The 12,057-nt window shown below is 34.1% G+C and overlaps 1 protein-coding gene across 6 annotated transcripts in view; it reads left to right on the top strand.

Annotated features, from left to right (window-relative positions):
• The window catches only part of LOC119693046, a 45,603-nt gene that overhangs the window by 20,597 nt on the left and 12,949 nt on the right, over positions 1–12,057 (top strand). For all 6 annotated transcript variants that reach the window (XM_038115181.2, XM_038115180.2, XM_038115185.2 and 3 more), the window contains exon 2: positions 8,972–9,076. In XM_038115181.2, the coding sequence (XP_037971109.2) occupies positions 8,972–9,076 (105 nt within the window). The remainder of the gene's footprint in view (positions 1–8,971; positions 9,077–12,057) is intronic.

Here is a 12,057-nt window from a genome sequence, read left to right as displayed (position 1 = left end):
ACCGTAATCTTATCATTCCTCTATCTCATAATATCCCTAATGTCGTGCACATTATTCACAATATCAATCCATACTCAATCGCACCTACACGCAATTAGCAATCCAGTACCTATACTATATGTAGCTAGCACGCACTCACGCGCAGCCTGTATTTAGGTATACACTGCAGGACACGAACCTCCTCCAATTCCCCAACAACAGAGAGCCACCTCCACAATCTCCATGCACATAAATTTAACACCACAACACACATTGAACACCAAAAACCCGAGGATCGAACTCGAGACAGTAGTCAAGGTCACTATCCACCACAACATTCGGTAGTGTAGCCAGCTAAGTATTTACATACATGTAGAAACATAAGATCATAATATCATAACCTCTCTTTCTCCACATGCTAGGTATCGATTTCCCCTCCTAGTTCCAATTATATACCTAATTACCTATACCTGCGTATTAGCAAAACGCATACCTACTACATACATGCCATTGAAGTAGGTACAACGAAAGGAGTGACATATCCACTGTACCCAACACACGAACAGTGCCTTCGGCATCGGCAAACAGCCACCGACAACTGATCCCACTACATAATCTTTTAACCACGGTGACAAACACCTTAGTGACAATCACTGGAGCTGGACAGCTGTTTGTCACTGACATTATAATAAGAAGTAACATTACCTATCATTGCCTAATTAAATAGGTACATACATGAAGGTCATTGAACCTGTACAAAACAGTCTTTAATTTTGTCGACACGAATGCGGTAACTATATACATATTCAGTTAACCCCACGAAAGCTGAATATACTATTACTAAAATCCACAAAACTCATAACAATAATATTCGCTAAACTTATAACAGCCCTTTCCTTTGTCCGTAAGGTACCTACACGTCAGGTATCTAGAACTCACCTACATCCATACCAAATTCATGACACCAATCCCCTTCTATCGTGGGTAAAAGTCACCTTGACATAAGACCCAACACTAATCCTATCTTTCCTATGCTGGCAAAATTTATTTGTCATACATAACTAATTCTCATTACACCCCCTTTCTCTAGCGTTGAAAGTATAAATATATCAGCATATAAACATACACCAAACCTATAACAACACTCTTCCTTTATGGTTTAATTAAACCCACATAACGGACTACCTAAATAAATGAGTAAGAAAATAAAATTATACAATGCAAAATATTTTAATATGTATACCAGCGCCACCTGTGTTAAAACTCTTGAACTGCAATTAATCATTGATATCTACAGGTAATCAGGTTCGAACATCAAATACAGCTAGCTAACTTCTTCCTGTTGTATCCTTATTTACCTTTTATTTAAAGGTAAGTAGAAGTATAAAATAACAGTAGACAGACAGTACACTTGGAATTAAACCTAAAATCGGATGCACACAATCAAAATAAATTTGCCATGAGTAGATATATCTCATCCGCCGCTGTGAAACTGACACTTATTAAAATGTGTCTACTATCTACCTATAATATGTGTATATGTATGTATAAATAACAAAAAATCTATTCCCTAGACAATCGTAGTCGTAGAAAAAATTAAATAGGTAAACAAGTACTTAGGTACTTACTAAAGTTTGCATTCACCAAAACATCTGTTAGTTATAGCTACCTACCACGCTAACTTCGAACGGTCTTTGACCTTACTAGTTTATCCTCGTTTACTTAGTAGGTACCTACTTTATTTTACTATAGGTACCCCTTTTCCTTTATTAATTTAATGAAATAATTACAGAAAATGACGCAACATCCATGCGCCAAACCTACCAGTTTCAAGTGCACCATGGTAAGATCGGTATAAATGAACCATGTAAAGTGTGCGCAGCTTCTAAATCACAATGTCATGTCTTTACCAAAATAATAATAACAGGACGCTACCTATAACCTATTTGATTGTTTTACTAATGCATTTGTAGGCAACCTACACGTATTTTAAGCACACTAAGTTTGAATGCAACAATTTGTATACAATAGGGTAAAAGTACCACATATCGGCACTTCAAATGTTTCAAGCAAAATGTATACAAGTATACAAATATTATGCTAAGTTTTTTTTTTTTTTTTTTATGTAAAGGGTAAAGTTACCAGTTATTGACCTTTTCAATGGTTCAAACAAAATGTATTACCTAAGTGTACACATTATATTATTATTATTTTTTTTTCTCTAAATGCCTATTTTATTGTACGCCTACACATATGATTTTTCTATTAACGTTTTCTCTTAATCTCCTTCCGTTTCACGGCAACAATTGTAGGCTAAAAGCCTTTTAAGTTTTTGAATAATGCAACACACAAATAAAATAACGTTCCTAATAACCCGATCCTGTTTCTAATAATTCTGATCACCCTATCCTGGTCTACGGCATATCAATTGTAATATACCCCCCCCTGTAGTGCCGCTTCGAACTCTAACCTACCTATTTAAGACGTATTTTTCGCCCTACATAAATTGGAACGGAACTGAAGAGAAGTTTTGTAACGGTATACGTGTTTTGCATTATTCGTTTGGCCAATACGTGATCGTCTAGACTAGCGGTTAGGACTCTACATTTCCGAAGTAACTCAAGTTCTTTTAGGAGGTTGAGAGAATCCCTACCCTAGCACTAATCCCTAGAACCCTAGTTCATAATCCCTAGTTTATCTATTTGTTAGGGCAACAGAACAAAGCTCAAGCAATAGTTATTTCTTAAAACATACATGATTTAATTAAACAAAGTAATTTAAATATATACAAAATTATCTATAAAAAAGGGTTTTTAATTTGAATAGAAGGTGCGCCCCGCCTCGCACACCCTATGAAGGACGACCAGATCCGTCCACCAGACCCATCTACCTTCTCTAGCCCACTGGCTCTATTCAAACTGTTTTTTTTTTTGTCAGTCTGTCCCTAGGAAAGGATCTATTGATTGGGATCCAGATGATGTTAATAATATTTTATTCAGCTTCACAATTCAGCACAGATATCTCCTGAGCCTACTTAAGTATTTATTCGACACGGATATTTCCTGAGTCTACTTATGCATTTATTCGACACGGACACTTCCTGAGTCTACTTAATGTATCAATAATGTGTAATAGTTATTCGGCACGGATAGTTCCTGAGCCTACTTCTGTATCCATAATATGCAATAATTATTCGGCACGGATATTTCCTGAGCCTACTCTTGTATTTTCGACACGGATATTCCCTGAGTCTACTTATATATCAATAATGTGTAATAGTTATTCGGCACGGATATTTCCTGAGCCTACTCTTGTATTTTCGACACGGATATTCCCTGAGTCTACTTATACATTTATTCGACACGGATATTTCCTGAGTCTACTCATGTGTATCGTCACAGTACAATGTCTTCCAATAATGGACATAATTAGAATATAATTACTATCTCCCATTTCAGCTTGTGTCAAGAGCAATCACTCAAATGTATCTCTATTTATTGTAGATCTCAGAGTTATGTGACAATTAATATTTTATCGATGCTGGCTTGTGTCTACCATGGTACCTACAAGTTGTTCGAGGTGGTTTCCCTGCCTCTAATTAACTTCATCACAGTCAAGCTCAACATTACTTATTAATAACTAACTGTCATCATCTCCTCCTGTATATAGTATGTATATTGGTCAGTTTGTAAGAAGAATCCAATTCAGCAACTGCTTTCCTTTACCCAAGCTGATAAGAAGTCATTTCAATTTATTTATCGGTAGTAAGTAACTCATGTACTATGAAAAATATTTTCCTATCTTATTCAAAACTTAGTAAATTTTATTTAGAATAGAATACAGTTGAAACTCTTATGGTCGCCAATCGCCTCAATGACCCTAATTATAAATTTTGTTAAATATTATCAACATCTTATCCAAACCCAAATCAATAATTATTTATATTAGCAGAATTAAAGGAGAATAATAAGTATAATAAATTATTACTAACCACTTAATATGTAAAAGTTGTCATGGTCACAGTCAATAATATATAGCCAATGATATCCATTTAACCTTCAAAAGTAAAATTGCATGAATATTCACTATGGAAATATTTATTTTATCTTTACCAAATATTTCAGTTAACTTAAAATAGTGTTAGTGCTCCTATGGCCGCCATCCAACACATTGACCCTACGGGTATAAGTATCTAATTGAATCAGACAAGTAGATAACTTTAGTAAAAGTAAAGTTGGTGCTCAACTAGGTCGGCAACTGACTCATTGACCCTATTATTTATTAATTTTGTTTAATATTCTTAACATCTTTTCCAAAGCAAAATCAATCTTTATTTATATTAATAAAAGGGTATAATGTAGGTTTTTAAGTATCATAAATTATCATTAACTTGCTGAATATATAAGAATTGTCTTAGTCACAGTCAGTCAGGTACAAGTTATGGCCAATATAACCACTTACTTACTAAATTACATGAATTCTATTCTGTTTTCTGATACATAACTAGTAATTGAGGTACTGAAGTAAATACTTATTGAATTCCAATAAAGCAAACTTTACATACTTAGGTGGGTAAGTAAATACCAAAATCATATCTATCACATCAATGAGTAAGAGGCCTAGATCCACTAACTATACATCAATAACATTCACCACACATGAGATACAAAAGGATAGCATGGTTTTCAATTCAATAACCTACGCTCCCACAGACTAAACCTACCTGCTTAGCATCTAACTGGTTTGAAGATGAAATGCATTTTATAAAACCCACATTTTACACAATGTACCTAGTATCAAATACCTAGTAAGTAAGTATAAATTTAGAATCTGGGTTTCTTAGTTCTGAACTAATGTTTTGAAAGTAGATTTGTTTTGCAAACAATACCACACTGGTGTCCTTTAAATGTATGTTAGTTTTGTTGCTGCCTAATTGTTAAAGTATGTTTTTTTTTTTTTTATGATGATCAATACTTCAAAATACTTGAATTTACCAAGTGTAGCTAAACCCATAATAAAACCATAGAGAATCATTAAAGTAGTGAATCACACAAGTACACACAGTAATTATTCAAGTAGAAACATAGTATTTTATGAAAATATGGTTCGGCCCATTTTTATCCCGGTGGAAAATGTTTAAAATCATTTCAAATATTAAGAATACAAGTAATAAGTAATGTTTATAATAACCACTCTTAGAGAATCAAAGTACATTGAGCTAGCTGTAAGATTTTTTAATTAATTAAGTACATAATAGAAATGCTCATTCAAATAAGAATACAATTTTGCTAAATGGATTCATAGTTTAGTATGAATAACCTGAAGCATATTCTTCATTCTGGTTTCAAGACTGAATAGATAAGTACATGCTTACATGAGAACTAGATGGAGTTGGTAGAAATATGTTTATATTGTGTATCTCAGGAGATAAGTAAATAAGTACCAACTACCTAGGAATATGAATTCCTTGTAGCCTAAATAATTTCAGAATGATCTAATAAGTTACCTAATAGATTTACTTAGATTGCAAGTACTTATCACTGAATAGTATTCCACATAATTATGTTATATATCTGATGAATCATCCATTATTAATACTCAGGTACTTATTCAGATTGTTGTGTAGGCCTAGTAAGTTTGTAAACCAAATATGTTGGAACATTGGTTATGATCCACCACAATGAAACATAGGTACACCTAATGGTCTGTATTTTCCTAATTACTGTTCTTTACTGGGTAGACAAAGATTGCTGGGTGAAACAATTTCAGGTAGATAGAATGCTGTGAGTAAAAGTAACATACTTAAATACTTGAGTCATTAGTTATCATCTCAATAGAACATACTATTCAATATCTGTAATATATTGATATACTTAAGTAACTAAGTTTATTCCTTCCAGGTAAACAAACATAGCTTGATGAAACAAGTGGGGTAATTTTCCCATAGTTGGAATGTACTTATACTTGTAAATTGATTGTTTTATGTGATAGAATCTTTAAGGCTGATTGATGAAGTAAAAGGTGGTTTCCTTGGGTCTCTCCTAATAAGCCTAGGTACCCTAGCAGTCTACAATTTCAAAATGGCCAAGAAGCTTAACAATAAATAATGGGGAACAATTGGATTTTTAGGTTATGAAAAATATTCTAATTTTGAAACCAGAACAAAGTAAGTAGATAGATATTCTAATATAAAGAAAGGGGTGAAATATAGATATGCTGTGATACCTCTAAATAGTGGTTATGACAAAATATTATCGACACTTAGCTGAGGATCCTGAGGCGCCGCCGCCGGCCGGTCGAAGCTGCAAAACCACCCCGCCATAAAATACACTTCCACTAAGTATCACTCCCATATGCAAACGCTCCATCCTATCACCCGAAACTCCACGAGAAGACCAAGGGCGAGTTTTCTTCCCGAATCCTATTTATAGCCTTTCCTGACCATCGACTCTCTTTTCTTTTTCTTTTTTTTTTTCGGTTCATCCATCGAACTTTATCGATTCCACTCCATCCCTAAGATCCTAGACTACCGGTGGCGCCACTGAGCTAGACAATAACACAACTATTAAATATTTTTAAGGTAATAAACCGATGAACTATTGTTCTATAATTATTGATAATTAATATTGTTATTATTTAACTAGTATTTACTAATTTTAAGTCCTGATTCAATTAATTAGAACTAAAAGATACTCAGTTGAGCGTCAAGGAGGCGTAGTACGTAAAGTGTCGCGTAAATTAGTGTTGTGCAAATCTGATCCTCATAATAATAACTTATCACTACGGCGTCATTCATTTCAATAATCAAACAATAATTAACAGAGCCGTATAAACGGTTGAAACATAATATAACCGAATCTAGTATGATATCTCTTTAAACTCTAAGCGTCAACAATAAGACTTGTACTTATTCTAGGTATCTGTCGATTCGAACGACACAACACCCCCCGAACATTACCATATAAGGAAATGCGTCATCGAGTCTAACCCAATAGATGGCACTAGTGTGGCATTTCTACATCGCGGTATGGTTGTGTTTTCCAACCAGCGTATAGTCTTATTTTGCTTATAATAAAAATTTCGCCAATCTATACATAAATATTGTAATAATGTATAAGTCTGCTACGGACGGACTATGTTCCGTTACACGCTACAGCTGTAGGTACTTCAATGGCTATAATTATCAAAATGGCTGTACGTGTACAATGTATAATATTTAAAATTCAAATGAATATCAATAGCTCACATCCAACTTTATTTATGATGATATTATGTATTTCTTCACTTCGTTTACTGTGAAAACCAATAATTTAAACTAAATAAGGATGATTCGTGTATGTGGGTTCCATGTCGGACATGCACCAAACGAGCCGCATATTAATGAACATGCTCACTGCAGCGCTGCCGCTGCGCTGATATTATTTTGAAGCCTAACAAAAGCTAATATTACTTTTATACACAAGAGCAATGAAAAAGTTCCAGTGACAATTACGAGTACCACCTAATTTCTCCTAAATTTAAAAGGCTAGCTTAATGACACTGTATGCAATATATTGAAGTACATTTAACCGCGCATCAGAATATTCTTACTAAGTAAAAACAAAAATTGGAAATCAAATGTTTAAAAAAATTGGGCCATTTGGCTTTTTGTAAGTGGAACTTTTTACCACCAAAATAAGCATAGTTAAATACATCAGAAGAAATCAGGTCTTGATTCATGTAATATGGCTAGCTTCGTTTCATGTAAATGGGCACAGTTTAAAAATGTATGCTCAATTTTCATAATTGAATGGGGCTTTTATAATCTCGTCATAATTGAAGCTTCAGTTGAAGGTAATTAAACAGCAGCCGGAAAACTTTGCATTGCCTTAAAACTTCTACTGTGGTTGTCGCGACTTGCAAGTCAATCTCAAAGTCAACATCTGGACCTAACTTTATTGAGAAATATTAATATTTTAATTGCAATAGATATACCAAGTGCTGATCATTAGCTCGCACACTATTGAAGATATCTCGCACACTATATATAGAATATGGCACACATTTTTTTTTGTTTTACTACCAATCATTAACTTGACGAAACGTGTGGTGGATATGGACAAGTGTACTAGAATAATTACTATTATAGGTATTGAAATCGACATAGCTCTATAACGAATTGACCATTTTCAATGCAAGTATTAGGCGATATACATACATAGCTAATCGATAGAGTTCTCAGGAAAAAAAATGTAAATAAAGCCTTTAATGAGTTTTGGGTGCAAAGTTGTAGCGGTTGCAGAAAACGAAGTGCCGTAAAGTCAAAGTCAAAGTCCAAGTCAAAAAAAATTATTCATCGTACAAATATAAAATTTTCTGATGAACGTCAATTTTTACAAATTACTCTCCGTTCGGATAAGGGGCAGCTCTTTCTGTCTCTGTAAGGCCGTAGGTTTCTAGACAAATATTTCTATGGAATTAATTTGACAGCCAGTGACTGTCGTCGTTTTCTGCAGTCACATGTCATTCGCTACCAATCTACGCTACCCCCTTATGTACTAATTCTTCAACAGTTCCGGAAGGTTTTTAATACAGGATAATCGTCGCCTGTTAACAAAATTAGCAGTTAAAGTGCACCAACGTTTTTCCGTGTCTAAACAAGCTTTAGTCATTTGAGTAAAGCCTTTGTGCAGGCTGCAAGCGACACGCGACGGCCGGACAAAGTGCATCGTTCGTTTGATGTTTCCTGGCTTACGCTCAACTGTTTTTTTTGACACATTTTAACCGGAAGTTGAAATTTACGGTACTTCTGTGCTGTGCGAAGTATACTAATGCAATGGTATATTATGTAAGATTTACTCTAGTTTACGAAAACATTCCAAAGGGCAGCTGCTTGCTGCGCTAACCACAATTCTATCTACGTTTTTAAAAAATATTTTGTAATTTAAGATATTTTATTAGATATATAAATTAAATGTCCAAAAATATTTCAAGAACTGTACTTTGTTCACAGATGAAGCTCATTGGGCGAGAAGGAAAGCAGCTATTCGAGCGAAACGAGAGTCATCCCTGCAGTACACTCTACACAGACCCAGGAGAAGACGACATACACTCAATGGTAAGGGGCCACTTCTCAGCTTACTTACATTCTTAATAATCCGACTACAATCATCCGCTGGTTTATACAGAGTGTTGTAAAAGTTGTATACTAAAAAAAACTATAGCTTGACTTGACATCTCTAAAATTTATTTTTGTGCCTTCAGACTCGATACCATGTTAAACCATTTTTAAAGAGTTTGGCATTTAAAACTGTTCTATTTTAGAGATTTACATTATCACAAAGTCAATTTTAGTTGTTCGTTTGTTTGTTTTTCATCAAAGCCTACATTTTCATTTATCAGTTATCAGTAAGTCATAAATCACAAAATTCACGTCAAAAGCCCCACGATTGATGGTTTTCGATGGAAGGACTTTAATTTGACTGAATACCCGAGCACAAGTTCACTAAATAAACGGTAAATAAATAAAAAACCGGCCAAATGCGAATCTGATTGAAAAGAGTTCTGAAAAAAGTTTATTCGAAGTTAAATTGTAAAATAAATTGGTCGATAGTTGAACAGTTGAACACTTTAGTGGTTACCGGATGGAGTATAATGATTAGTAAATCTGACTGCTATGCCGAAGGTGCCGTATTCTATTCCCAGCCAGGAAGAAATTTGTTTCAGAAATACACAGTAGGTGTACCAAAACAGAATGATTTTTACCCCGATGAAGTCATAACTGAATGAATAAATAAAATAAACATTTGTAAAAGTTATGCTATTAAATACATATTTGTTAAGATAATTGCGTATAAAAATAATTGTGTATTAACCCAAATTGGGTCTTACACTGAAGCACTGAACGATTACGAGCGGACCGGATTTTCAGGGAAACAAAATGTTTCAATGTATACAAACAAAATTAGGATTGAATTTATAATAATAATAATATGTGGGGATCGGGCCATTTGACCCCAAACTAGGCAGAGCCTGTAATATGGGTATCGAACAACTAATCTATCCCAGTAGTTTTGAATGCAGATACAATAAAATTATATTAAAATGAGATAGATGTCAGTTTATAAACAATCTGGTTGTATTAATTATAAAAACCCACCAATAATTATATTATTTTCCAACTACAAGTTCACGGAGCCGTGTATAACCTATAATCGCATCTCCATTTAATATTCATTAAAGCTTTTATACGGCACGTAATGGATCAGAAAACGGTAACATAAATCATCTTTGAATATACATAATTAATTACCCGTTACAGGGTGAAACAAATTAACCACAAAATTCGTAGACCGTATTTTAAGTTTAGAGTACTTACGTTTTCAAATGACTTTGAAACACAGGAATTTAATGTCAGTCAAAAAGTCAAAATTCGTAATTTGTAAACCTCTTGTAAACCTATTTTTAGCTTATAGCTGCCATAACCATTGATTCATGAAAACGATCTTCACTATTATTCTACTTACTTACTTCGATACTATGAATATTTTTATGGTAATTATAAATAACTGTTATAACATAAACGTTAAAAATAAATAAATAATAAGAACATAACGTTATAACTATCATCGTAACGTCGTAGCATGGTAGCGTCGTAGCATCGTAGCGTCGTAGCATCGTAGCGTCGTAGCATCGTAGCATTGTAGCATCGTAGCGTCGTAGCATCGTAGCATAATAATAAATAATAAAATAAATAATAAAATTTAATCAGTGTGTACATTCAGTTTTATAGGTTACATTAATTTAGTAGCTACACGTTATTGCAGACAAAACAATTATGAGACCCTACTCCCTAATAAAGGGCATCGTAGCGTCGTAGCATCGTAGCGTTGTAGCATCGTAGCGCGGCGTAGCTGTAGTAGCTCCGTAGCATTGGCTGAATACGGCTGCGAAAACGAACACAGTGGAAAAATATGTTACCATGGTGAAATATGATGACGTCATTATCAGTACCTTCTTGGTCTCAATTCTCACAAGACGCCATAGAAAACTATTCAATGGCATTATCAATACGAGGTTCATAATTTTCTTTATTGAGTAGTAGTAACAGATACTTCGCACCTGACTCACTTGAATGAAACATTTGTGTATAAGGTTTGAGTTTTCTTTTTTATCATTGAAAGTAGAAAAAAATAATTCAAGCTTATCGATCATTGTTAGTTACAATAAGTACGTACCTTACATTATATAGCGGTTATGACTCAAATTTATTGTTTACAGGAGTGAACCCTTCCTAACCCACAGTAAAGCCACGAGGATATACAGGGTTTTCAGAAAGAGCAGTTATAGTGGTATATGAAGTCACTCTGGCCGTCATGTAACATCCTGTATAAACCTTTTGGCACCTACATTGACCTTAATTAGTTTTATCAACCATTTAATCAACAAGCACGTGAAACTTGTAATAAAGTTATTAATAGTCATAATATTGTGGCCTATTGGGACTAATTTAGGTTAACGCGTGTTTAGGCCCAATGAAATTAGTCGGAAAAGGGTGTGTGGCTGTGGGTCCCACGGGACCATGTCCCATTGAAGAGTGGACCTATTTTGTAAAACGTTAGTGACAGACTGACAGGATGCGAAAGTTGAAACTCTCCGAGGAAATATTTGCATATAATTGTATAAGTATTTAATTGTTACCTACTCTTAGACTTACATGACAAATGAACTGAATTATTTAACTAACTTTGTTTAAAATAGGTACAGAAAAAAACTATTTCATTATATCAACAGCTTATGACAACTGATATTTAGTGAAAGATTCAGGTTGAATGGTATTCCGTGTAGGTCATAGTTTTTATTAGATATCTTATAGATTAATTATATATCCTAACTATCCTAACTACTACTAATATTATAAATGTGAAAGTAACTGTGTCTGTCTGTTACTCTTTCACGCCAAAACTACTTCTCGGATTTGAATGAAATTTGGTATACATATGGTCTAGACCCTGAAAAAGAACAAAGGCTCCTTTTTATCCCGGAATTCCCACGGGAAAACTTTTTAAGGCGAAGCAAAGCTCGCGGGAACAGCTAGTA

This window comes from Plutella xylostella, chromosome 8 (genome assembly GCF_932276165.1).
Source record: "Plutella xylostella chromosome 8, ilPluXylo3.1, whole genome shotgun sequence".
In the NCBI taxonomy this organism is placed as follows: domain Eukaryota; kingdom Metazoa; phylum Arthropoda; class Insecta; order Lepidoptera; family Plutellidae; genus Plutella; species Plutella xylostella.
The sequence above is the reverse complement of the archived record's forward strand: the minus strand, read 5'-3'. Positions and strand labels throughout refer to the sequence as shown.